Here is a 27,836-nt window from a genome sequence, read left to right on the forward strand (position 1 = left end):
CTCCAATTTCCATAGGTGTCTATGTATTTCTACCCTCAATGGATTTCTTCTCCATGCCTATTCTCACCCTTAACTCCATTAAGTCCTGCAGGCCAAAGAAACTTTTAGTGTTCAGTAGGAGTTCAGCTCACACCAAGACATCTCACATAGTGAGGTTATCACAAAGGTTTCTTTTCCAGTCTTCTGCCTATTGTAATGTGTGCATTTTTCCAAGGACAATCTCTTATTTCTTTAATACTTTATTTTGTTTATATCTCATATGGATAAGGAGAGTCCAAATAAATCAAATTTCACAGGTTCACAAAATGGCAGGGATTGGAAGCAACTTCTGGAGGCCCTCTGCTCCCACCTCCCTGCTGACACAGGGCCACCTAGAGCAGGATACCCAGGACCATGTCAAGACAGCTTTTGAATATCCCCAGGGATGGAGGCACCACAACCCCTCCGGTCAACCGGTGCCAGTGCTTAGTCACCCTCACAGTATAATGTGCACAACAACAGTAAACAATCACAGAACCATTAAAAAAAAAATCCGAAAGGTTTCTGGGAAGGTTTCTAGATCATTCATGATCTTAGGACAGGAGCAGTGACAACTGCGTTTTCTTGAGACGTCTTCCCCATTATTTTCCCATGATGCACCACTCCCATGCAGGGAAGGAATGTCACATCCCGAGAGCCTTCCATCAGGTTTTGTTGTATGGGCAAACATGCAAAAGCTGTCAGGAGGTACAAACACAGATGGCTAATCTGAGCACATAAGCCTCACTTTCTTAGGAAGTCAGGCAAAGAAAACTCCACCACTGACCTCAGACATTCACCTAAATGGGTAACTCGAGTTCAGCTGAGCTCATTGTACATTGTTGCATGTGGTTTGTTGCCAAGATATGGACTGTGATTTGTACAATGTGTAAGCACAAGCAGCTTCGAAGCCAGTGTTAGAAGTGTAATTGGGTGAAATCCAGGCTCCTTTCAAGATGGTGAGAATCCTGCCAGGCATTTTTAGGAGACCAGATTCATTAACTGCAACCAGGTTCAGAAATAAAGGCAAATGTGACTAAGATTTTCTAAGCTCCTAGGAAAAAATGTCTATATCTAATTTAAAGTATTGGTAACTCTTCCAAAATAATAACTAAAAAATAAATATATATGGGAGATTTCTTAATGGGGATGAGCCAGAGCCAGTGCTCTGCCAAGTGCTGTTCTTACAGAAACATCACGTGCCTTTGACACAGTTAAAACATAAGCACAGACAATTTCCAAACCTCAGATGGGGTCTGTGGCTTTTTTTCTTGATTTGACATGATGGGTATACAGTGTTGGATAATGGATAACTTGGCAGGCTGCCTTTTGCAGAGGGACAGGTAGAGCTAGTCTGTGAAAAGAGATAACTTGTAACAATCTCTTCTCCCACTTGCTAGAAGATAATGGCTCCTTATAATTGATTTATATCTAAAAGGTGCAATTGAGAATATATGTAAAACAAGAAGTTGCCCACATGAGGTCTTAGGATGAGTGTGGATGACAGCAAAATCATAAGAAGTTCATTTATAAGTACACAGGAAAGGTGTTTGTTGAAAGTAAAGCCTACTATTCATTAGCTGCTCCCGCTCTAACAAGCTCCAGGAAACACCCTTGGAAATCTTTGTTTTCTGAAGTTACAAGTGATTTCTGAACCTATCAATGTACAAAACATGGACACAAAGTGCAGCTGCCCCCTCATCCCTCGATTTCCTTCAGCTGCAGCCAGAACAAGTTTTGTTTGTTTCCAGGTAAGTTAGTGGTTTTCCATTAACAGCAAAAGAAAGACTTTTTAAAAAGACAAAGTGTGGTATCAACCTGTCTCCCTCCTCCACATATACGTGCAAAAGCCTAATCAGCAAACCAGAGACAACCAGGAGTGATGTGCAAGGCTTTTGTTATGGAGTTTTTCTGGACTTTGAAAACAGTACTGACAGCCTGACACATATGCTCAGTTATGGGTTTCATGTCACGTAGTATCACAGGCTTTCTGCTATCATGCACCAGCACTAGTTTTCACCTATCACAGAGTATTCACCCCAAAATCACTCTGCTGTTTGGGTTTGTTAGTTTGTTTTTCATGCATAAAGCAAACGTAAAGCAGACAAGAAAGGCCAAACAGTGAGGATCTGCTCTGGGGTGGGAAAGTTTCAGTTGGAAAGTAATTTATTTCCCCAAAGAGACTGCTGATTCATTTCACCCATAAGAATGTGCTCTGCAAAACCATACCATAAGTGATTTTTATTACAAGGGATAAAGGTCTACAGGAAAAATCTGCAGGATATTTTTTTCCTCAGACCAGCCCTGTAGCTCTAGTATCATCATTTCAGAGCGGGGACTGATGTTTTCCAGGACCTTCAGACTTCTGACCTTCTTTCCTATTCATTTCTGCATTGGTTGCCTGGTGGGGTCCTCCTATACTTTAGAATCATAGAATCATTTTGGTTGGAAGACACCCTCAGGACCATTGAGTCCAACCATTAACCTAACTCTGGCACTAAACCATGTCTCATGACTCAACCACTTCCCTGGGCAGCCTGTTCCAGTGCTTGACAGCCCTTTCTGTGAATAAATTGTTCCTAATATGCAATCTGAACCTCCCCTGGTGCAACTGGAGGCCATTTCCTCTCATCCTATCACTTGCTATTTGGGAGAAGAGACCAACACCCTCCATGCTACAACCTCCTTTCAGGTAGTTGTACAGAGCAGTAACATCTCCCTTCAGCCTCCTTTTCTCAAGACTAAACAGCCCCAGTTCCCTGAGCCACTCCTCATCAGACTTGTGCTCCAGACCCTTCACCAGCTTTGTCACCCTTCTCTGCACTCTTTCCAGCATCTCAATGTCTTTCCTATAGTGGGAGGCCCAAAACTGAACACAGGATTCAAGGTGTGGCCTCAACAGCACCAAGTACATTGGCACAATCACTTCCCTAGTCCTGCTGGCCACACTATTCCTGATACAAACCAGGATGCTGTTGGCCTTTTTAACCACATGGGCACACTGCTGGCTTATGTTCAGCTGAATGCCAATTAATACCCCCAGGTCCTTTTCCACCAGGCAGCTTCCCAGCCACTCTTCTCCGAGTCTGTAGTGTTACCCGGGGTTGTTGTGACCCAAGTGCAGGATCCAACACTTGGTCTTGTTGAACCTCATTCAGTTGGCCTCAGCCCATTGATCCAGCCAGTCCAGATCCCTACAGTAGATCAACACTCTCACCCAACTTGGCATAGTCTGCAAACTTACTGAGGATGCACTCTATCCCCTTTTCCAGATGGTTGATAAAGATATTAAACAGAACTGGCCCCAATACTGACCCCTGAGGAGCACGCCTTGTGACCAGCCACCGACTGGATTTGCCTCCATTCACCACAACTATTTGGGCCTAGCCATCCAACCAGTTCTTTACTCAGTGTGGAGTACACCCATCCAAGCCATGAGTTGCCAGCTTCTCCAGGAGAATGCTGTGGGATATGGTGTCAAAGGCTTCACTGAAGTCTAAGTACACAACATCCACAGCCTTTCCCTCATCCACTAAGTGGGTCACTTTGTCATAGGAGGACATCAGGTTGGTGAAGCAGGACCTGCCTTTCATAAAACCATGATGATTGGGCCTGGTTGCTTGGTTGTCTTGTATGTGCTGCATGATGGCACTCAGGATGATCAGTTTGATGACCTTCCCTAGCATTGAGGTCAGACTGACAGACCTGAAATTCCCCAGATCCTCCTCCCGGCCCTTCTTATAGGTGGGTGTCACATTTGTCAACTTCCACTCAACTGGGACTTCCCCGGTGAGCCAAGACTGCTGGTAAATAATTGAAAGTGGTTTGGTGAGCATCTCTGCCAGCTCTCCCTTAGAACCCTTGAGTGGATCCCATCTGGCCCCATAGACACGTGTGTGCCTGATCAGGATGGTTACGTAACAGAAGAGACTAAGGTCCCCAGAACCCACCAGTTCAGCCGTTGCTCCATTACTGCATGCCAGAAAGACTGAGGAGGAGCAGGGTTTTCAGCTGTGCTCTTGTACTGCTAGGGCAAAATTGTGTCTTTTTGGTGTCCCTTTATACCATCTGTTGTTCTCCTTGTGTCTGCTCTATTGGAGTTGCAGTCAAAGGTGGAGGCAAAATGATAGCGGGAGAGACATAGCACAATCTAATACCCAAAGTGACAGTCACAAAACAAAGAGGAGTTGTCTGTCTCCTGTAGGTGTCTGCACTCACACACTGAATCCTTAGGCTGATGCATTGTTCCTCTAGGGAGACATGCCAAAAGAAACTGGGTTTCTTTGTCCTTCTGCAGAGCATTTGACACATCCCTGAGTGATGACACATTAGTTGCCACCAACATGAAAATTCATATGTGTAAGCATTTTTTTTCCACTTCTGTAGGCATGGGCATTTGGGTTAAATGAGTGGATCACAAAATAGTAACGAATCAGGCAATTACCAGCAGAACACATTTGTTATCTGCTGTCAAGCCTCAGCAACAGAGGGAACACAGTCATCTGTGCACCCTAACGAAATGTGACAGGCATTTAGAGACTGAAGCCTGACATTTCCTGACAGCATCACCATCTGCACACTGAAAGCTGCTAGTATCCGGACATCATAATCTGTTAAGGGCTGTTTATTATTGTACCTCCAAATCATAGGTCATGCAGATCCTTGAGTTATATGTCACCAGTTTTATATGCAGTCCCCTTATCTTAGCTAGGATCCAAATTCTCGGTCTCTCACTGTGCTAGTTGGATGTTTAACTTTCCAAATAAGCAAGCCAATAGCCTAAGATGTAGATATTTGAAAGCGAGGGGGGAGGGGGGAAATCCTTCTAGCCTGCCAGCAGACAAAATAGATGTTAACCTAATTCTTACTAGGGCAGATGGAGTTATATAATCTGATTTCTAGGAGTATGGGATTTTTCAAGGAAGTAAGGATTTACAACATATGATATACAGCATATTTTTGCAGCTTCAGAATCCTAATGTGGCAGTAGTTTCTACAATCCTGCTTCTATGCTCACTGCAGGTACAGGCAAAACAGTTTAAAGAATGAAAGATGCAATAATAATAGGAGTTTTTACCTAAATCAAGGAGAAACATTGCCTCAGATATGCTGGAACACAGAGACTCACACAGGGACTACAGGACTGATCCAATATTTTTTTCTCAAGCATATTTTCAGAGCAAGGAAAAAGGTGACCTTGAGAGACAACAGTACAGGTTTACAGGAGTAAAAAAGAGCAGACCAATAAAAAACCCCAAAAAACAGTAGAGGTAAATTATATTGCAGACTTCAGTGTTTCTTTGTATTATAAGGAAGAGGAGAAAAGGCCGTAGGCAAAAAGGCATAAGTCAAGTTACAGAAGCAGATGTGCCAATTTGGCCTTGAAGAAGAGGTCTGGCACCCTGAAGAGTGGTCTTGAATTGCAAATGTATTTGCTAGAGTACTGTATGTATGCTTTACTGCCTGGTAGTGAACATGGAGCAGCCTCTCACTAAGAGAGGGCAAGGAAGCACTGCCACATGGAACTGCGGGAATGGGTCAATATCCCACCAATGAGGCAAAGAAGATTTACTATATTCACTCTCCCTCGTCTGGAAGCAGATGGCTTTCATAGTTCGTCTTGTAGCTGAGGATTTTCAGAATGAGCTGTCTCATGTGAAAGAAATGAGGGAAAACAGCATTAGCAGGAGGTATGTTTACTAAGCAAATATGTGGCAAACACATCTACTATAGCAACTGGAGACAAGGGCTTAGCTGTCTGGGACGCATATGCACATGTGAATGCAAGTGTGCAAAGAATAGCAGCTATTATCTCCTCAGAGCAGTACCAAACGTGTTCCCCTGCCGAAGGACATAATTCCAAGTCTTCTGTAGACACAAGGAGGTAGCATTTAAGTTTTCAGAAGAACACAGTAATGTTCATCTTCCATCTCATATCACAAAGCAAACAATTACAGTCTTCACTAGCTGGTGTTTCTAAATGAGTTTCAACTCTGAAAGCACACACACAATATTTTCCTAAAGTTACCAGGAGTGTCTTACTTCGATGTTTTAGAATCAGCTCAGGTGGATTCAGTTTCCAACTTGCATAAGGGTTAATTTTCCCTCTTTCTATACAAGTTCTACTCCCAGCTACTGTCACAACGTATGTGGATGATTCATGATGATCTGACCTGTGTGGCTTCCTACTATAGGCAACTGAGGGGAAAAAAAACTGCAAAACACCACAACAACCAAACCCCACAGTTCCTTTTCTTTAGGTCATTATTTATTATTACTTTTCACCTTTAGTGAAAGAAAAGACAAAAGCCACACCACAATGGAACATGTAATTCCACAGGGGTACTAATCAAACCCAAACTAAACATGAACTATTGTTGTTTTAGTGTAAAACAAGCAAGCTCATATAAAAAAATCCAAGTAGCAAGTCACTGGAGGAAAAGTTATTAGAAAAGAAAAGCTGCTTATGTTAATAAACAAAATACGCCTGGCAGACAAGAACAGCTTAGAAGCAAATGCATTTTAAATATGTATCTATTTCTTGGTGTTCCCCAGAGCACTCAAATTTAGCCAGTGTGTGTGCTCGTCCATTCAGTCTTAAGGATTAAAGAAATTGTTGGTCATGTTGGCTAAATCCAGTCAAGATACAGTAGTCTTTTTTTTGGAAACAAAAGCCTGTGAGTGTCCACCAGGTTTTTTGAACAAAACAATGGAAGCAGAGAAAAGAAACCTTACTTCTGCTCCCTTTGAAAGGCAAGATACAAATTCAAAACCTACTAGGCGGCAGAGATTCCTTTTTTTCTGGAAAACCCAAAATATGCAAAAGGATTCTGTCAGAGTTTATTGCATGAGACACCAGAAGCCAAGTATGAGAAAACTCATCCATTAGAAACCAGGTTCCATCAGTACTTGCTGCGCAGTCCTGACTGAGTGTCAGGTTGGGAAAACATCTACAGCTTGGTTTCCCCTCCTCACTGCCACAAACTGTTTTAACAAGTTGATCTCTTTGTTGCAGGGACCAGTTGACAGAAATTAGGCTCTATATCCATGTTTTCATTAATTTTTGTTTTTCTCAGACCTGAGTGGGTAACGAAGTGACTCAGAGTGAATCCCACATCCTTTCAGGGATTTATTCTACTTTCTCTCATATTTTTTCTTTTCATAGGGCAAAGGGACCTGGGGGTCCTGGTGGACAACAAGATGACCATGAGCCAGCACTGTGCCCTTGTGGCCAGGAAGGCCAATGACATCCTGGGGCGTATTAGAACGGGGGTGTTTAGTAGGTCGGAAGAGGTTCTCCTTCCCCTCTACTCTGCCCTGGTGAGACCACACCTGGAATATTGTGTCCAATTCTGGGCCTCTCAGTTCAAGAAGGACAGGGAACTGGTGGAGAGAGTCCAGCGCAGGGCAGCAAAGATGATTAAGGGAGTGGAGCATCTCCCTTGTGAGGAAAGGTTGAGGGAGCTGAGTCTCTTTAGCTTGTAGGAGACTGAGGGGTGACCTTGTTAATGTTTACAGATGTATAAAGGGTGAGCGTCACGAGGATGAAGCCAGGCTCTTCTCAGTGACAACCAACGGTAGGACAAGGGGTGATGGGTTCAAACTGGAACACAAGAGGTTCCACTTAAATTTGAGAAGAAACCTCTTCTCAGTGAGGGTAACAGAACACTGGAACAGGGTGCCCAGGGGAGTTGTGAAGTCTCCTTCTCTGGAGACATTCAAGACCCGCCTGGACACCTTCCTGTGTGACCTCATCTAAGTGTTCCTGCTCCGGCAGGGAGATTGGACTTGATGATCTCTTGAGGTCCCTTCCAATCCCTGACATTCTGTGATTCTATGATTCCCCTAGTTTAAACTCTTTAGCAAAGCCTTAAATAATGACACATTAACCTCTGCATTTAACATTAGCACACATTAAAAGAACAACCACAGCATATTTTTAGTAGTCATATTGAGAATAGCTGCAGAGATATTTTTATATGCTTACCATTGTAGACATACTACATTCTGAAATATGTAAAAAGCATCACCAAAAAAATAAAATAATCAGACACATGAGACTGTAATTTAGATTTTTAAATGCATTGTATGCTGTTGAGTAAATATTCAAAAATTTCCAACTCAACTATAACATTATATTACCACAGATTTTTTTTTTTTATTTTTCTGAAATGATAAAGTGTAGATTTGGGTTTTGTTTGGTTGTTTGTTTGTTGGTTTGTTTGTTTGGGGTTTTTTCGCATTTTAGAACAGCGACTTCCAGTGTAATCACACAGAACCAACAACTTTATGAACAGTGGTATATGGTAATCTCTTACAACATCCTTCTGTGGCCATGTGAATTTCATTTTAGGTGCTGTTGTTTGCTTACACTACAAATAGTAGTACAAGTATGGTAATAAAATTGCAATAATCAACCTGAATAAAAACATAACAAACATAGTGCAGGATAGCCACAGACACCTGATTCTTCTTTGTGGAAAGACTTGTGATAAGTCTACTTTCACATGTTCGTGCATCCTTCCACTTACTGTAAGTGCTAAAAATTAGTGAGTTTGTTTTAAATACATATAGACACCACTTTGTCTTGGACTTTTAAGATATGAATTATTGTGTTGAATAATGCATTTCCTACTGCAAACCTCACGAGGACATTTCTTGTCTCATACAACCGTCCAGTGAATCTGAAAATTGCTTCCCTTCTTTTGACAAGAGAAAACAGAGACATGTAAGGTATTAAGAGTGTATTTATTTATTTGTAGTCAGACCTGCATCACATCTGTAATGATTTCTATAGTCTGTATTTTCTCCAGAAAATATAATCTGTCAGTGAAGATACCAAAAATACCCGCTTTCACCATGTAATAAGCATTCAACAAGCCAAGGGTAAAGTTTTCTTTTGTGCAGTTCTCTCACATGCAGTAAAGATCTCTACATATCCTGGATGCAAGTGGTGTGCAGAACACTCTTTGTCAATAGAAGATACTAAATGCATGCCTTAATTCAGGGTTATATGCTATAGATAGGAGAGACATTATTTGGCTCTCAGGGATAACAACACTATTTACTCTAGAGTATTTGTTTTTCCTTAATAGGTGACTATAGAGAACTTCCTCAAGGCTCTGTGAGGCTTCCTATTATTTTTCTCTCTCCAAGATACTAGATGTCTGACAGGACTGAAAAGGATGTGCATGACAGAATGGTTGAGTGGTGGTGTGTCTAAAAAGGCTAGGGCAGTAAAGCGATATTGTAGAAGAGCATAATGGGAGGAGGGCTGGAATAGGCTCATATGAAGTGGTGGCAAAAACCTGAATTTACTGGCTTTTGAAATCCCTCTTTTTCTAATCTGATGATTAAAAAGAAAAAGAAAAGTAAAGAAGTTTCTAGACTACATGAAGGTTGTTAACATCATTACCAGGAACATAAAAGACAACATCTTGCAAATTTCTGTGGAGAAAAAGCATTAGAAGTAGCAGACTAATCCCGAAGAAAAAGGATGTAGCTATCTGTCCTACAGCACTCTAAGCAAGTCTATGACGAACACCATTTTGCACCACAGAGTCTCTCCAATAGTCTTGCTTACCCTCATCTACTGCTCTTGCCTGCCCATCAGCCTTGGAAATGAACCTTGACTCATGATCTGTTTTCTAGGCTCTCAGAAAGCAAAGGTGCAAAGAGGGCTTAGAAATGAGCTATCTCCCAACAAAAGGTCAACTGATGAAAAAGCTAATGGTAAAAAATTACTATTACTACAAACATACACATATCTCAAGATTGAACTACTTCTACCTTTGAAAGTTTGCTTGGCTGGGAAAATTCACCCAATGTCTATAGAAGTGAACCAACTGTGTACTTGCAATCCAATTTAGTTTTCATTATTAGAGGATTTAGAACAACTTTAATCATGTTGAATTCTTATTTGCATTTTTAAGTGAAAGAAGATCGAGCTAAATCATTGTCTGGTATGAGTCAGTGCTGTTAAATCAGAAAAAAAAATCGAACCAAGCAGATTTCAAAGGCTTAATAATACAGTATGTGGCTATTCATGACTAAGCCTCCAGCCATGAGAAAGAATCCTGAATTGTTTAACACAAACAGTAGGACACAGTAAGTAATAACCAATTACTTAAACCAGAAAGTCTCTTTGAGAATCATCTGACTAGAAAAGCAATTATGAAAGTTTGTCTCCTTCTTTGCAAATCCTGTGCATCTGATTCTCTGTATTTCTAGGCATATTACTACAAGAATTCAGATCAATCAGAGCTAAAAGCCATTTCTAGAATCAAATATATTGTTATTCATTTCAGTAATAGTAACAGTGCATTTGTTATTACAGTAAGGGAGCACAAAAGTGAAACCTACATTTATTTAGTTTGTATTTTCAGAAACACCATGGATTCCTTCAGCTATATAGAGTGGTTAAAGAGTAAGTTCTGCATTACTCAAAGCAATGCTATTTAAGGTGAATCTATGTAACAATTCCAAATGTCTAAAGTCACTTTATGCCCAGCAGGTGAGAGATATCTACCATGACAGCATTCAGACAATATATTTCCATCCTTCGAGACATTAATAAATTCAAACACTTGTTTTTTTAAGCCACTCCAGTCTTCACTTTCTGTAAATCAGTTCCCAGCAAACTTACAAAACTGAAGGAAAAGCTGGCAAACTCTGTGCTAGCACATCAGTTCCTCTTATTCAGTATCAAAAAAATTAAAAGGAATAATTGAGGCACAAGTGATTTTTTTAATGCAGAAGTATAGAAGTATTTCAAATAAGTAGACTGAAACTTCAGTACTTCTTTTAACTTCTTTTAAAAAAAAGACATAGATAAGAGGTCTATAATCACAGTTATAGATCATAGTCACTGCAGTCTTACTGGATTGCTTTTTTTTTCCCCAAGATGGAAAAAGTAACTGGTTCATGGAACTTACCAAATCCACTTTATACTGACATTTCATAGAGTCCAGGTTAAAGCAAAATACAAACACATGCTTCAAGGCAGCCTGAAAGCATTCTGCTACACGCAACAGTAAACTATTTTTTCAGTGAAGACATCTTCAGTGAAGCCAGTAACTCAGAGAAGAGTCTGTCCAGCTGAACTGGCATAAACATTGCACACAAAATTTACATGAAAGTGCACTCACAAGATTTTGAGAATTAACCCATACCTTAAGAGCTTGTGCTTGAAACTACTTTTATAGCTATGGTTATTGTTTCTGTTAAGAGGCACTGCATAAATATGGAGTTAGTCATCTAATGCACTTAATATTTCTCAGCTGAGGACTATTGCAGCTTTACCCTATGTCCAGGTGTGGTTATACTTTGGTTTGCTTTACAAGAGTAACATTGCCCTAGCAATACAGCTGATACTAAAGAGAAGGCTGAAAGCACTGCAGCCTGGAGGATTGAAGAAAACAATCTGCTCCTTTACTTCTTTTCATGCTTCTTGGTTAATTTTCCCCTTTCTAGCTGGAGGCTTGTACTGCTGCTTGTTCTCTTCTCCTTTCGCTGGCTCTCCTGAGAAACTTGCTGCACTGCTCGGAGGATAGCAGTCTGCACAATCTGCTTGCTGGCGTTCTGCAGCTTCACTTCATCTTGCTCCGGCCCTGGCTTCTCACCTGCCAGAACCAAACAACAAAGAGAGTGAACTAAGCATTTGTGGCTACTCTATGAACACCTGAAGGATAGAAAAGAGTGACAAATGGCAGAACCCAAGGGAATGGCAGGAAGATGTGCCAGGGGAGGTCTAAGTTAGGCATTAGGAGTAGGTTCTTCACCCAGAGGGTGGTGAAGCACTGGGACAGGCTCCCCAGGGAGGTGTCACTGCCCCAAGCCTGACAGTGTTCAAGAAGAGACTGGTCAATGTCCTCAGACACATGGTGTGAACTGTGGCGTTGTCATATGCAGGCACAGGAGTTGGACTTGATGATCCTTGTGAGTACCTTCCAACTCGGGACATTCTATGATTATATGAAAAAAAACGCTGAAGAATTCTTGGGAACAATTTATTACGTACAAAACCTGCTATTACAGAATATGATGTATTAGAGTGGAAAGTGTTTCCATGTGCTCAGTGTGACAGGACTGAATAAAGGGAGAGACTTTGAGTCACACAACTCGGTGATCCACTTCCCAGCCCCAGGGGCAGCTGTGCCTTCACAGCTCAAACAAGCACAGCTGCATTTTCCAGCAAGATAGGGGAGGAGGTTTTTCTTGTCCAGCTGTGAATCACATCCTTTTTTGACTTGAGCTGTGCCTCTGGATGTGGAATTTAACTTCATTTTGTAAGCCTGACACATGCTGCCTCACCACCATACAGAGAAAAAGCTGTTTCATTAACATTTCTATTTACTTTTACTCTGGATTAAAAGCCCTCATCCATCAAATTGACTTCAAGGTACAAAATTTTTGTTTAGTGTCAGTTTATTAATCCTTAGCTACATTTGCAAAAATATTAAAAACTGCTTAGATTTGGTAGAACATAAACCACCATAAACCACAAAAACAAACAAACATCATATACAGCAACCTGACAAATACGTATTTCTTATGTGATACTTCCATGTTTTGCTGAAGTGCTAAAATCTGGAGAAGAACAAATTAATGTAGTGTGACTGCTGACACTAGGTAATGCAGAAGCGTGCCTTGTTTTAAGAGGTTTATCTTTAGGAAATATTTTGTTTCCTAACAGAGATAACAATTTTGTAGGAGAATAAAGAATGTTGCATAATGGTCAAAGTTGATCTTGATATTAAAAAAGTAGTTCTGAATTAAGGTGATCCACACCTATTGGAATTTAGGAAAACGCAGACTTGGTTGCTAATTGAAATACTTTGGCTAGGTGCTTATTTGCATCACTAGATTTGGTTTTAAAGTTTTTTAAGATACTAATCAGTTCTTTCTTAATTAACACTGTTGTGCTCAAGTATTTCATTAAATAGGATTCTTATTTTACTGTCTCTTTGGAATTCATATATTAAGAATTATGTCTTGAGAGAAGTAAATAGTGAATGAAAGGTCACCTGCTTTTATGAGAGGTCCACATCTGGAGTTATAGAAATTCCCATGTTCTATTTGCAATAAAATTCAAGGTACAGACAAAAAGTAGAATCACCTGTTTACTTTAAGGAAGACACTACAAAGATGTGATGGACTTGAGGAAAGGAATGTAATCCAGAGGAACCTTGACAGGCTTGAGGAGTAGGCCCATGTGAACCTCATGAAGTTCAACAAAGCCAAGTACAAGGTGCTGCACCTGGGTCAAAGCAATTCCCAGTATCAATACTGACTGAGAGATGTTAGGATTGAGAGCAGCCCTGTGGAGAAGGACTTGAGGGTACTGGTGGGTGAAAAGCTGGACATGAGCCAGGAATGTGCATTTGCAGCCCAAAAGGCAAATCATATCCTGGGCTGCATCAGAAGCAGCGTGGCCAGCAGGTTGAGGGACGTGATTCTACCCCTCTGCTTTGCTCTGCTGAGACCCCACCTGGAGTTCTGTGTCCAGCTCTGGAGCCCCCAAAATAAGAGGGACATGTACCTGTTGGAGAAGGTCCAGAGGAGCCCACCAAGATGATCAGACGGCTGGAACAGCTCTCTTATCAGGACAGGTTGAGAGAGCTGGGGTTGTTCAGCCTGGAGAAAAGAAGGCTCTGGGGAGACCTTATTGTGGCTTTTCAAAATACAAAGGGGTCTTATAAGAAAGATAGAAAGAGACTTTTTACCAAGGTCTGTAGTGACAGGACAAGGGGCAATGGTTTTAAACTGAGAGTAGCTTTAAACTGGATATAAAGAATACATTTTTTACTATGAGGGTGGTGAGGCACTGGAACAGGCTGCCCAGAGAAGTTATGGATGTCCCACCCCTGAAGGTGTTCAAGGCCAGGGTGGATGAGCTTTGAGCAACCTGGTCTAATGGAAGGTGTTCCTGTCCATGGCAGAGAGCTTGGAACTGGTTGATCTTTAAAAGTCCCCTCGGGTTCTAAAATTCTGTCATTCTATGATCTGAGTCCAAACCAATCACCAGCAAAATGACCAAACCTTACTCTGTGAGAAATACATAATTAATTATCTCCAATTCTTATTTGAAAGGACTTCAGAAATATACTTAATTCCATCAAAAACAGACTTATTCATGTAAAAAAAATATACTTATATTCATGCCATACATGTTGTGCCTAAAAGTAAGATACAAACGTCATTTAATTCTATTGAAATCGAATAGTGTAACAAATACCCCTGCAACTGTACTGAGATGACAAAGTTTGTCTACAATTAAGAGGGTAAAACTATGAAAACTCAGAAACCATGTTTTAAGACGGAAAAGCTGACGGAATGGAATCGCTTGAATTCCTGGCACAGCTTCCATGATTCAGTTTGTTCCACTCCTCAGCACTTGAAACAGTGGGTTTTTTGGATAAAATTCAATGTTTCTTAACAGTAAAGTACAGATATTTCTCTATTACTCAAATATGAACTTGCTTTGTATTACACGATGAATTAGTCTTCTGGCTGGGCTGAAAAAGATCAGCCAATTCAGCTGGTGTTCAGAAGATAATATGTTCACAAAAGTACGGATAAACATGCAAATGTAAATACAAATTAGCATGTTGGAACAGGCTATGAGGTTATATGAAATGTGAAAAATTTGCCAGCTCCTATAGCTATAAAAAATGCAACTCATAATTTATTGTTAAAAACATACTGTCATTAAGCACCATGCTGTTGAAAATTACTCCGTTTTCTTTCCTTAGAGACACTTGATTATTTAGTTGGCTCTTGCCCCTTAATCCACAAAATATGACCTTTAAATGTTTTTACATTAGGAAGGTCATCCACAGTAACACCCAGTTGAAAAAAATGGCAGTTTTCCAGTGAATTTCTACCTGAGCTTTTTAGTTGTTTGTAACGGAGCAATGCTTGCCTGAAAGCACCACTCAGGTGAGACCGACACTAGATGATTCTTATATTTGCTGGGAAAACAAACGAAGAACAGAGAACTCAAAACCTCTGGACTACTTCTGTCATGTCTCTGATGGTCTAGGTATGCACAGAAAATTAATGAAGCAGCACAAACAAACTTTTAACAATTTTACAACCGTATAACATAGTTGGGGTGATAGTAACTCAGGTAACAACAGCTAATTGGCTTTGGACATAGAGAGATTCAAAGTCATTGACCTGGAGTGATATCACAAATAAGACCATTGATAGTTTATGGTGACAATCTAAACTGGAAAGAAACAGTGAAAATAATAGACCTCTTTGAGTGGGACATCTGACATTGTGTAGAGGTCTGAGCCTGCACTGGGACCACTGCACGCAGGAGCTGGACTGCCAGCCAGGATCCAGACATGTTGAGCAGTCAGACACAAGTGTCCAGCTTCCCTGGGTGTGTCCATCTGGATATGATCCTGAGAAAATGGTTCTACATGACCCTGCTTGAGCAGGCAACTGGACAAGATGACCTCCAGAGGTTCCTTCCAATGTCAAGCCTTCTGTGATCCTGTGATTCTAGCTGGTGAGGCTGACATAAATCACAGCTTTTCCACTTCCTGAAGGATAAAGAGCAGTGTCTAGAAGAGTATCCCCCAATCTTCCAATTATTCATTTCAGGTAAAGCAGTTAGCACAAAGCTGTTTTCTGAGAAGCTCATTTATCGATATGCTGGACTTACTCTGAGCAAGGAGAGAGGGATTGACTAAGGAAAGCGGAGATGACTCATTCAAGGATCCCAAAGGGGCTGAGCTGGAACATATCTATCAAACTACTCCGCCTTGCTGAAATACAGACTGCTGTGGACATAAACAAAGGCAGGAAACTGAGTGCCTGTAGAATTAATCAGGCATTTTTAGAACTGCATATTTTCAATTAGGTAAAAGAGAGATGCTGCCCTTGTCTAAGAATTTGGTGTTTAGCTAATCAAAATAAGAGTTACTAGGGTGATAAGATACAATTAATTTTTATATATATTTTTAAGATTCGAAGAATTACTGGTTCAATAAAAATTCCATGACAAATGGTCACATGAAGTACTTGCTGGGAAAAACTTGCAAGATAGTACAAACAGCATTCTGCTTACTAGTTATCCTTGTCTAATGGCTAGTTTTTTCCTCTTGATATCAGAAAATAATTTCTACTTATTCTCTGTTGTTAAACACACACTTGATTTATACAGGAACCCAGCACCCTAATTCTGTAAACAGAAAACTGAAAAATCTAGGATAAGTGATGTTAAATACAAGGTAGCAATTTTATCATTAAAACATGACAAAGTCTCTTTAGCATGTTTTTATTACCTTGTCTTTCACTTGGTAAGTTTTATGCCAACTATCATAGCAGATGAAAAGTAATTTGCAAACTTCAGCCTGGTTCTGAAATCTAAAGTACAGTCTGAGAGATTAAAAAAACAACTCAAAATCTTGGACTCACTGCAGGAATCAGTCACATTTTCCACTCTCAGCTAAAACTATAGCCATATATCAGTACTTCAAAATTCCCTTGCCTTACTTGAAGACATTCCCCATGAAGGAAGATATGCTAGCAGTTTGGAAAAAGAACAAAAGCATTTGAAGTAGATCCCAAGTATTCATTTGAATTACTAGAACTAATAGTTTATAGCCAACAACATCTTGGATGGGAGACTTTACATTCTCTGTGATATTTCCAGACTACGCAATATACCTAGAAATGTATACATAGAAAATGGTAGTTACAGGGAAGGAGCATTTAGCACAGATTAAATCTGCAAGAACTTCACTCTGGTTGCACATGGACCTTTTCTCATTTACACACAGCACATTCTTCAAAGCATCCTGAGTCACTTCCTTTCCAGCCTGCAATCAAAGCAGTCTCCTGCAATTTCTGTTCCTATCCCCTGTGACTTTGCGCTTTCATCCTGCTACAAGGTAAACTTAACATGCCTTATAAACACTCCTACTAAGTGACACTCAGCAACAGGTCATTTGTTTGAATCAGCAGTTAAGTTCTTTACCACATCTTTTTGTCAGAATGTTGAGAATACTATAATGGAGTTAAACTACTACAGGCATGACCTTGCTCTTGCAGAGATGCAAGTCCATCCCAGATCCACTAATGCTGGAAATGAACTATGACGGAATGAGACACGTTTCAGTGGGTGCAGAATCAGTGTTTTAAAAGGAAATAGAAGCAACATTTCTGACATAGAAAGAGAGCAGAAGCTAAGTGGGGAAGGGAGGAAGGGAGGAAGGGAGGAAGGGAGGAAGGGAGGAAGGGAGGGAGGAAGGAAGGGAGGGAGGAAGGGAGGGAGGGAGGGAGGGAGGGAGGGAGGGAGGAAGGAAGGAAGGAAGGAAGGAAGGAAGGAAGGAAGGAAGGAAGGAAGGAAGGAAGGAAGGAAGGAAGGAAGGAAGGAAGGAAGGAAGGAAGGAAGGAAGGAAGGAAGGAAGGAAGGAAGGAAGGAAGGAAGGAAGGAAGGAAGGAAGGAAGGAAGGAAGGAAGGAAGGAAGGGAGGGAGGCCCTTTGGAGAACATGAACTTATCCCATACTTTTTGAGAAGACATTGGTCATTCACGATCATGCAGGACCATGAACGTACATCCAGTCTCAGGAAACTTATACTGTCTATCCCTTTTGTTTCTTCACCTGTATGAGGTTATTTCTTTTTTTCCAGGGGAAAAGTAATGCCTTTAATTTAAATTCAGCTTTCCTTAAAGCATGTGACATTTATGCAGCCTGTCATGTGTTCCTGCAGGTCAGGTCTCATTCTCTCTTGAGACACAACACAAACATTGCATTTGAAGAGAACAGCTTAGCTTATAGGACCAGTTCCACAAATCCCAAGGGCCATTCATCAGAGGCTGAAAGCTTATGTTCTGCTTCACAGGAATAACGAATGCAGTTTAATTCCAGCAAATTAATACCATCAAAGATGTTCTTCTGAAAAAAAAAGAAAATCTTGTTTGTGTAAACTGCTTTGAGCTTAACCATATCTAAAACTAACAAAAATCACATTCCTCTAAGCAAATTTCTGAGCAATTTAGAACTGACAGTTACCCAAAATGTATTCACCTGTTAGCTAGCATTTTAATTAATGCAAATTTTCTAAAGCTGGAAGAGCCATGAAGCAAATATTCTTTCTTCTTTTTTTTTAAGAGATTATGCAGCTATATCCTTTAATAAGAAAATACACTATCAATATATTGCTTTGGATTGCAATAGTTAACCATTTTATTATTTTCTGCAGCATTGCAACACTAGAATTATTTTTGTTTCCATTATTAACAAAAAGTAACAATAACCCAATGAAAATACTGCTCTCTGTTAAATCTATTTCAATTCTCTTTAAAATTACTACTTTAAGATTTATAATCCAACTGACATTTTAAAATGAAATTTAAGTATAAGTGAGCAAGACTGTGACAATTAAGACCACCATAAGATCAAGTGTGGATGCATGTGAGCTGTATTTATGGAAAAAAGTTGCAGGATGTTACCCAAATCATGTTTATAAACTGTAGATCTTTTGAAAAACTTAAAAAACCTGGCAAGTTTGCAATGACATAATGTACATGTATATGTTGTAGTAACTAACAGTAACATTCTTTCCATTAGTATTGATATTCTTCTACAAGAAACATCAGTTCTTTAACCTTCCATTGGCATTAGGCAGTTACATATCTCTCCATCTTTCCAGCCACAGCATGAAAATTCCAGATGAGCCTCTTCCGGTAAATATTTTGCAACCTGTGAATTGAAATGGTAAAAAAATCTCCTTCCTTGATTTGCTTTATAAGTTGATGTTAGGATTTCATCAGCAGAAGTTTAATTTGAAGAAGAGGTGTAAAATATGAAGCTGCACAGCATCCATAATCATGAAATGTTGATGAGTCATGTTAATTACATCCAGAATGCATTAACATGGCAGGCAGCCAGGGCTGAAGGCTCTCCAATGTGTGCACAAAACCCAACTTTATATATGAGTGTCATTAAGCTATTTATGGGATTACAGAACCAATTTGTCTCAATGTCAGTAATGATGCCAGTTCAGACACCTCACAAAATGGTCCTACAATGAAGTTGTAAATTGAATCTTTAAAAAAAGAAATAAGAAATGTATTCTTAACTGTATTAGCATTAATTCTGCCCAGTAATGTTTCTCACGCTCTCAAATGGTGTCTTGTGAGGTCCTGATGACAGCTGTCGAGAATCAGAGAGCAATACTCACTTGCCCTGATTCCTTGAGGAAGAAGTGAGGACACCAAACATATCAGAACTGCTAAAAGTACTTTCATGTAGGACTGCTGTGTTTTTCCAATTCCCTAATCTGTGGCATGCAGGGGATTTTAACATTCACTTTCCCTAGGAAAGTCACAGCTCAGTTGTGTTATATTCTCTGCCTTAACCTCACTCTGTAACTCCTGTCATGCAACCAGCATGGAAGAAGAACTGTTTTTGGGAAGGGGGCAAGCATAGACTGCTTTGCTTTTCAAAGAATTTTTAAGTATGAAGCAGGAAAAAACCCTGTTTTGAACACAAATCCAGGAGGAATGGAAGGGTGAAAGAAGAGTAGAAATGCAGATAAACTGTCTCAAAGGACATAATAACATATCCAGAGTAATATTTCATTCTATCTTTTCTAAACTAAGCTTTTGTAATTTTGTTTTTCCACTAAGTTTTATATTTTCTTAAGAGAAAATAATATCTAGAAGTCTCTTTGGTTTGTTTGCTATGTAAAAGTTATATTTTTAAAGACTCCAGTGAGTTATTTCACAGCTGTGATGCTGACAGAATCCTTGTTTGCAACAGGATGCCATGACATGCAGTTTTCCCCTCTGAAAGCTAATTCGTTAAATTCCCAGAGAAATATTAATATTTTCTGCTCTGTTAAGAAAACATACTTCAAGAAAAAATATGTCAATCTGTGAGTATTTAATAGAAGTAGTAAGGCATATGCACCCCCTCCATACTGACAAGTGGTAAGTGGATTCACTGATCAAAGTAAGAAAATATGGTGTGATTTTATCAAATATGCATACTACAAAGTAAAGCAAATGTAACTAATTCACAGGAGATTATATTTGCCTTACCATTAGAATAATATCAGAGTAGAATATGGCTCAATTTACTTCTTCAGGGAGAAAATTTCAGGCTCTCTTGAAGAAGGAAGACAGCATCTTCTGATAGCACAACTACAAGCATTTGCTGGGTCAGTCAACTGCAGCACAGATCTCACCTGTCTTGACTTCCCTGGCAATGCATTCTAAAGGAACCTGAAGCATTTTATGGCTATTCAGGTCAGCTTTCCATTTCTGCTAACGTCAATAAAGTTTCTGTTCTAATTGCAATCCCTTAAAATATAATAAATCTTGTTCTGTAGGATCTTGTGAATTATTAGGGAAAGAACACACTACAAGTAGGTAAGCAGTACTCAGGTAGTTTTAGAAAGCATATAAAGAAATTACTAATACATTGCTTGCAAAGAATTTTGGATTAACTTAGTATTTGTAAGCTTAATACAGCAGATTGTGTCCTTAATAAAATCCTTAAGAGACAAGATTGATGGTATAGGAATAAATCTACCTTTCACTGTATTTTACAGTAAGCGCATTTAATCTCCTTTATCTCCATCATCTTTGCCAGGTCTTGAGAGACGGGAGAGGTGCCTGAGGACTGGAGGAAAGCTAATGTCACCCCAATCTGCAAAAAGGAAGACCTGGGTAATTATAGACCGGTCAGCCTCACCTCCATCCCTGGGAAAGTAATGGAATGACTTATCCTTGGTGCCATCTCAAGGCATATCAAGGATAAGAGGGTCATTAGGGGCAGTCAACCTGGCTTCACCAAGGGGAAGTCATGCTTGACCAACCTCATAGCTTTTTATGAAGATATAACGAGGTGGACAGATGATGGCAGGGCGGTGGAAGTGGTCTACCTTGACTTCAGTAAAGCATTTGACAGAGTCTCCCACAGCATTCTCATAGCTAAACTGAGGAAGTGTGGTCTGGACGATCAGATAGTGAGGTGGACTGCGAACTGGCTGAAGGAAAGAAGGCAGAGAGTTGTGGTCAATGCGGCAGAGTCCGGTTGGAGGCCTGTATCTAGTGGAGTGCCTCAAGGGTCAGTGCTGGGGCCAGTACTGTTCAACATATACATCAATGATTTAGATGAGGATCTAGAGTGTACTATCAGCAAGTTTGCTGATGACACCAAACTGGGAGGAGTGGCTGACACGCCAGAAGGCTGTGCTGCCATCCAGCATGACCTGGACAGGGTAGAGAGCTGGGCGGGGAAAAATTTAATGAAATATAACAAGGGTAAATGTAAAGTATTGCATCTGGGCAGGAACAGCCCCAGGTTCCAGTATAAGTTGGGGAATGATCCATTAGAGAGCAGTGTAGGGGAGAGGGACCTGGGGATCCTGGTGGACAGCAGCATGACCATGAGCCAGAACTGTGCCCTTGTGGCCAAGAGGGCCAATGGCATCCTGAGGTGTATTAGAAGGGGGGTGGTTAGGAGGTGAAGAGAGAGGTTCTCCTACCTCTCTACTCTGCCCTGGTGAGACCACACCTGGAATATTGTGTCCAGTTCTGGGCTCCTCAGTTCCAGAAGGACAGGGAACTGCTGGAGAGAGTCCAGCGCAGGGCAACCAAGATGATTAAGGGAGTGGAGCATCTCCTTATGAGGAAAGGCTGAGGGAGCTGGGTCTCTTTAGTTTGGAGAAGAGGAGACTGAGTGGTGACCTTATTAATGTTTACAAATATGTAAAGGGTGAGTGTCACGAGGATGGAGCCAGGCTCTTCCCAGTGACAAACAATGGTAGGACAAGGGGTTAAGCTGGAACATAAGAGGTTCCACTTAAACTTGAGAAGAAACTTCTTCTCAGTGAGGGTGACAGAGCACTGGAACAGGCTGCCCAGGGAGGTTGTGGAGTCTCCTGCTCTGGAGACATTCAAAACCCGCCTGGACACGTTCCTGTGTAGCCTCATCTAGGTGTTCCTGCTCCGACAGGGGCATTGGACTAGACGATCTTTCGAGGTCCCTTCCAATCCCTAGCATTCTATGATTCTATGATTCTATGATAAAGCATATAAGGTTGGAATCATATTATGTATGTCTGTAACAAGTACATCAGAGCAATTCATCTAGAAGAATAATTATTTGGAGGGACAAACTTCAGAGGTCAGTGTAACTCATTCCTTTTGTACATTCACCATATGATTTTCCTGCTCAACACATGGAGCCCACACACAATGCCATTAAGGATACTCATAATGACTGTATCACTTATTACCACCATCCCCCAACTATGAAAAACTCCTTCGATATAGGCCAGTACACAGTCACTGTGAAGACAGAATTCTTTTCACTGCTAACCTAAATAGGATTCAACCCAGTGATATGCAAGTGAAAGGTACAAGTGTCACCTGTTTAAGCCTTTTGTTCTGGTAAAAATAATTTGAAAAAGTAATTTCTGTGCCAGTTTTTAACACGTTTTAACATGTTCATTCATACTTCAAATAAATTTTGCACTTAGGACTGTTGGCTGCTTTTTAAGCTTGCTAATTTAATCACATTTCTGAATAACTATGAACCAACTAACTTTCACCTCACTAATGAGATCTATTAGTGGAGTTTCATGGCATGGGAAAGATTAATGCATCATTGGTGAGAGGTCAGCACAAGAAACAATTTTTCCTCAGAAAGCAAGAAGTTTTCTTGTATCTGATTTCTTCCTACCAGGTGGCACTTTGAAGTACTGTTGAGAGCTTTTAGCTGCAAATACATTTTGAGGGACACCTGGCCTGCATACTCAGACCAGCCATCACAAATTCTGGACAAGAAAACCATTAGATCAGACTGCAGGAGGTCTGCAAAACAGTCTTGCCTGTAGCCTTTGAATTATGTCTATGACATGGTATTTGTCAACACTAAGCTCATGAGAAAGAATCCTGCATATACTACATTTTATATTGGAGGAGGTGGTTTGGTACTGCAGAAGTTAGAGCATGAGCAGAACGCAGCACAACAGTTAACAGGGACAAGAACTATGCCCTGACTTACTACAATTGTTCTCACAGGCGACGGGCACTTCATAGCTGAGAGTCCCAGCACAAACACTGCAGATATCCCACAACAGGTTATCTTCAGAAAAGTAAAGTTAAAGGTAGCAATTTTTCCATTCATTAATGGGTCCATCCAAAGTGTCTTGATCTGTGCATTACAGACAGGGTTCTCCACAGTACCTGTAACTCTATAATCAAAAAAAATAAAAGTTCTCAAGAAATCTCATGTCTTCACATCCCATGGCACAAAAGGTTTGATGCTTTCCCAGCTTTTCCACAAGATAACATCAGGACTATCCAGACAAGTAAGTACATCTGCTTCAGTGTGCAGCTGCTATGTCTTCAATTGCAGTTTAATGAGATTCCTAAAATGTTTGGTACAGGATGTGCTTCTGATCTTCGGTGTCATTATGCAAGTCTGCTACACTGCTCCTAGCAGTGTTAAAAACAGCTGTGCTGCTGAAAAGCTAGTTGAAAAGCTATTGGCATTGCTATTGTAAGAAAGAGGTGCTGAGCAGACAATTTTCTGACTTCTCTAATGTCTGTCTTTAAACTTTGAGTGTGTTTGAACATCTTTTTGTACATAAAAATATTGACACAAAAATGAGTTCTTCCTCCTCCTTTTGGGATTGAAGGGTCATGAGTGTGTTCCTAGTTACAGAGAAAATGCCAGGTAAGAAGGAATTCTTCAAATTCCACTGAAAAATAACAAGATTCACCTGAAAGATGAAATCACACAATTCATAGCAGATCCATGCTTAAAGGACGGGAGTGTTCAGACACTAAAACAAGCAGTCAGTGTAAGCGTTGCAATCTTTCTTGATGTATTCAGATAAAAACTGATGCCTTTCTAAAATATATTATTTAGTCAAAAAAACAAATTCCTATTCAAGCAAACACAGGTCTGTACAGTACTGACTGGGTGAGACAGGGATCACCAGCAATGATGAGACTTGGTAATTTGGTAATTTTTTACTGTCTTGAATTATAGATCAAAAAACTCGAAATATATTAAAATAATCATGAAATTATAACCTAGCAAGAATTGCTTAGAAAACCCAATAGGTAGCTCAAATATCCTTAACAGGTTTCTAACTTTTATTCCCAAACTAGTTTTAGAAATGCAGGCCATCTCTGTGCTATATTGGTACATACACTTAAGTGCAAAGGTCTAAGACATAAGTGCTTGAGTGACTCATGTGCAAAGCAGCATCAGAAAAAAAAAATCCTTGGAGCATGAAAAACACCTTTATATGCTGCTTGTTCAGGCAAATCGGAAGTAAACGGAATTATTTTAAATTGTATTTTACCTTTCCACTTGAAAAAGTTTTAGGTCTGAAAACAGGCATGGAATATAGTGCAGTCATTTTCGGGAGAAGTACCTGAAAGCAATTTGCGAAGAGCTAGCATGATATTGATTAGCAACATTTAAAATTATCGTTAAATCTTACAAGTCCATTTAAGAACAAAAATAAGATTATTATTGATCAGGTAGCCTCATATTGGAAGTGATCACTCCTTTGTAAACTCACGATGTGCTAACAGAAGAAAGCTCGCTGCAGTTTTTGCTGGTGCTTTAGAACAAATAAATGTTTTAATAACTCTTCATTCCTTACCTTACAAAAGGACAGATAATTAATCTGTGGAATTTTTTTATAGTTATCAACCTTTTATAAGCTAATTTGGCAGAGATTTTTTTTTTTTTAAATTCTGCAATATGCTATCTTCTGAAGTCTCCTAAGAAAATCTGCCAGTTCAAGAATGATGACTTCTCGTTGCTTTTTGACCTAATCCAAAACCTTGACATTTCATACTGCAGTATGACATTTCATACATGCTGCAGTCCCATGCATATCTCCATCCTTATATCTAACAACCAGTAACACGTTTTTGTTTACTTCTCAGGCTTCCTATAGCAGTTCAATTCAGGAAAAGTAAAGAAGTTAAACTTTTAAATGTGCACTTTGGCATTTCCATTACATGGATCATCCCCTGTTGTAAGGGTAGCCTGCCATGTAGGAATCCTCCGGGTACAATGAACTCCTGGACACCTCACAGAGTTTGCATTGCATTTTGTATGCACCAGCCTACCATCAGTCAATCAGCACAACAAAGTGCTATGAAGCCCCAGTCAGGTTAAACCAAGTAAGGAAAACTGTACTTTTCTCAGTTCCTTTTTCTGGAACAGACTCAAAGTTGATAAAAACTGTGTAGGAAAAAAAGATCATATATGAGCAGTAGCTTTTTACATAGCTGTAAATAGCAACATACTGTCTAGAATGACTCAGAAAGTCCAATTCTGAACTAAAAAATACTAGCCTTTTTGTAACAATTCTGACCTACCTAGATCAGTAATATCCAGGTCTGGGCAGGGGGGAGGCAGGTGGGCACAGGGCATTGCTTTGTTTGTTTGTTTGTTTTGTGAGGCTCTGGTGGGAGGTGTGGTGTGGCATTTTTTGTTTGTTGGTTTTTTTGTTTTTTACATAGTAGCTCATCAGATTTGCAAAATTTAGAGAAAAGAGCTGAAGATTAACAGGAAAGTATCTATTCAGTCAATAGTCAGTTGGCTTCACCTTTTAAAAAGTGCATGTAAACCTGATAAGTTGCTTCTACTTAACAGTTTATAAACATAACATGTTAAATCAGTGTTCTGCAATAATGTGTCTACTATCTTAAGGAAGAAAGTATAACCTTATTTGTATGCAAAAATCTTATGTTTGTCTTCACATAAACAAGTTCCATAGTTTTTTCTGGAAGTGAGTTTCCTTTTGGTTGTTGTTTTCTTTTTTCCTCCCCCATCCTGGAAGGACGTTTATCATTCTGACCTTAACAATTTATAGTTAGACAAATCTTTTTCTTTCCCCCACTCTCCCAACAAATAAATGAAACAGAAAACAAAGTCATTCATCACAGAAAGATAATCAGAAAGTTGACTCAAGAAAAGAAACTCAATTTATTTGTAAACTTATAGTATTCCTATATCATATGACCTTAAGTACTTTGACGATGCTATACATAAGCAAAATCCCAATTTATTTATTTATTTGTTTCAATATCTGGATAAGAGATAATGCCAAGGCAGGGCTGATTTAGAGTGAAGAAAAGCAAAAAATAGACGAACAATCTACTCAAGCTTGCTCTGTCTGAATACAAGTGATTGTCAAGACCCTCTGATTGCTTTATAATCTGTTTTGCAAATTCCTACTTAAGTTACCCTACGTATATTACGGCAATATTCACAAGGAAATCATGGGTATTTATTTGATTAAGAGCAGACTGAACAAGAATGACTATACAAGACAGATTTAAACAGATTTTTTTTTTTTCCTTTATGGATTAGAGTTGTGAAAAGAATAATTCATGTAGTTATTAATGAGATTTGGGGTTTGTTCTTTGTCAGCCTTCAGGGAAAATAAGTATGTTTTCATTATTTTGGAGGTAATCTCTTCCTGCAGTATTCCAGTCCCGTGGTGCATTTCAAAAATGAGTACAGTTAATAGTGAAAGTCTGACAGATAAAAGTTCAGAAAAGAGCTACTAATACCGAAAGGTGTCCTAAAAAAACAAAACACAGTGGCTGTTTCTATGAAGATAAATAACTTGGTCTCAATTTCAGAACACAATGTACAGGAAAGTATCAAATTACACAGCAACTGGGCAGTTAAAGAGAAAAAATGAACTTCTAATTCTTTAAAAGTGACATTAATTTCTCAAAATAATCGGTTTTGTTGAGTTAGCAAAGTCAACCCCAAGATCATTTTTTTTAAATGAAGGAATAAAGCTTTTGGATACTTATCCCTTCACAGACTGCATATAGAATTTCAAAGATAGACAAAACTTCTGTTAGTATTGCAAAGCAAACGTATTAATAGTTACTCACTGTCTAGTTACAGCTTTTACCCTCCCTTTTCTATTGACCCATTATTTTTACTGACAATTATACATATTTAAAGAAGTTAATTTCAAGTCATTTCACTACAGAAGATATTATGCATGACTTTGATTTACATCCTAGTGCTACTGGGTCTCTCATCCCCTTTCTGAATAAAAAAATGCATATTTCCAAGAAGAATATACTGAGTTCAACGTAGACTCTCTGTAGCCTCCCTTCTTCTATGGTGTAAGCACATATATACTACACAGCAGCACCCTTATAGAATGAGGTCCCACATCAGACGAACTTCTGCTGAAATCTTCAGTAAAAACTGGACTGAACAAACTTTCTGTCCTCTTCTATTAAAATGCTTGGGGGACAAGAAAGGAGATTTGCAAAATATCACCGTAAGTTTCAGAGATTGTCTTATTGTCAACCACTGGTGTGGGTGCTGGAGTGGACTCACTCTCCAGTCACTGCAGGGCCATGTCCCGCTTCCTGACCCTTTCATGCAGTCTGACAAGCACAGTCCCCTGCACACTGGTATAGGAGGCTTCTGTCCCTAACCACGAGAGTGACTCTCACAACCTCCAGCTCTACAGCTGAACACATCCTAAGCTAAGGCACCTTCTTTGAAACCATCTGTCCCTGCTCGGTGGCAGCTCTGGTTCCCCCCTCCCCCGCAGCCCCCAAAGTAGCTCTCTGGCACAGTCGGGGCCTTCCCGCTGGGTTCCCACGTCTGGGCACGGGAGCAGGCTGCCCTTACCTGGAGCGAACACCATGATGCCGCCCGGGTGAGGAGCGACTCGGTCTCTCGGACAGCGCCCAGCCCCGCACGGCTCAGCACCTCGGACAGCGCCCGGCCCCGCACCTCGGACAGCGCCCGGCCCCGCACCTCGGACA

General features: G+C 40.0%; 1 protein-coding gene across 1 annotated transcript; it reads right to left on the bottom strand.

The window, feature by feature from the left end:
- Positions 1–8,823: 8,823 nt before the first annotated feature.
- On the bottom strand, positions 8,824–27,805 carry AKAIN1 (A-kinase anchor inhibitor 1). The gene is made up of 2 exons (XM_071805537.1): positions 27,700–27,805; positions 8,824–11,639 (listed from the first exon to the last, which is right to left on the bottom strand). The coding sequence occupies exons 1-2, from the start codon at positions 27,713–27,715 to the stop codon at positions 11,449–11,451; spliced, it is 207 nt and encodes a 68-aa protein (XP_071661638.1). The 5' UTR covers positions 27,716–27,805; the 3' UTR covers positions 8,824–11,448.
- Positions 27,806–27,836: the final 31 nt, after the last annotated feature.

Source organism: Patagioenas fasciata, chromosome 2, assembly GCF_037038585.1.
Source record: "Patagioenas fasciata isolate bPatFas1 chromosome 2, bPatFas1.hap1, whole genome shotgun sequence".
NCBI classification, from domain to species: Eukaryota; Metazoa; Chordata; class Aves; order Columbiformes; family Columbidae; genus Patagioenas; species Patagioenas fasciata.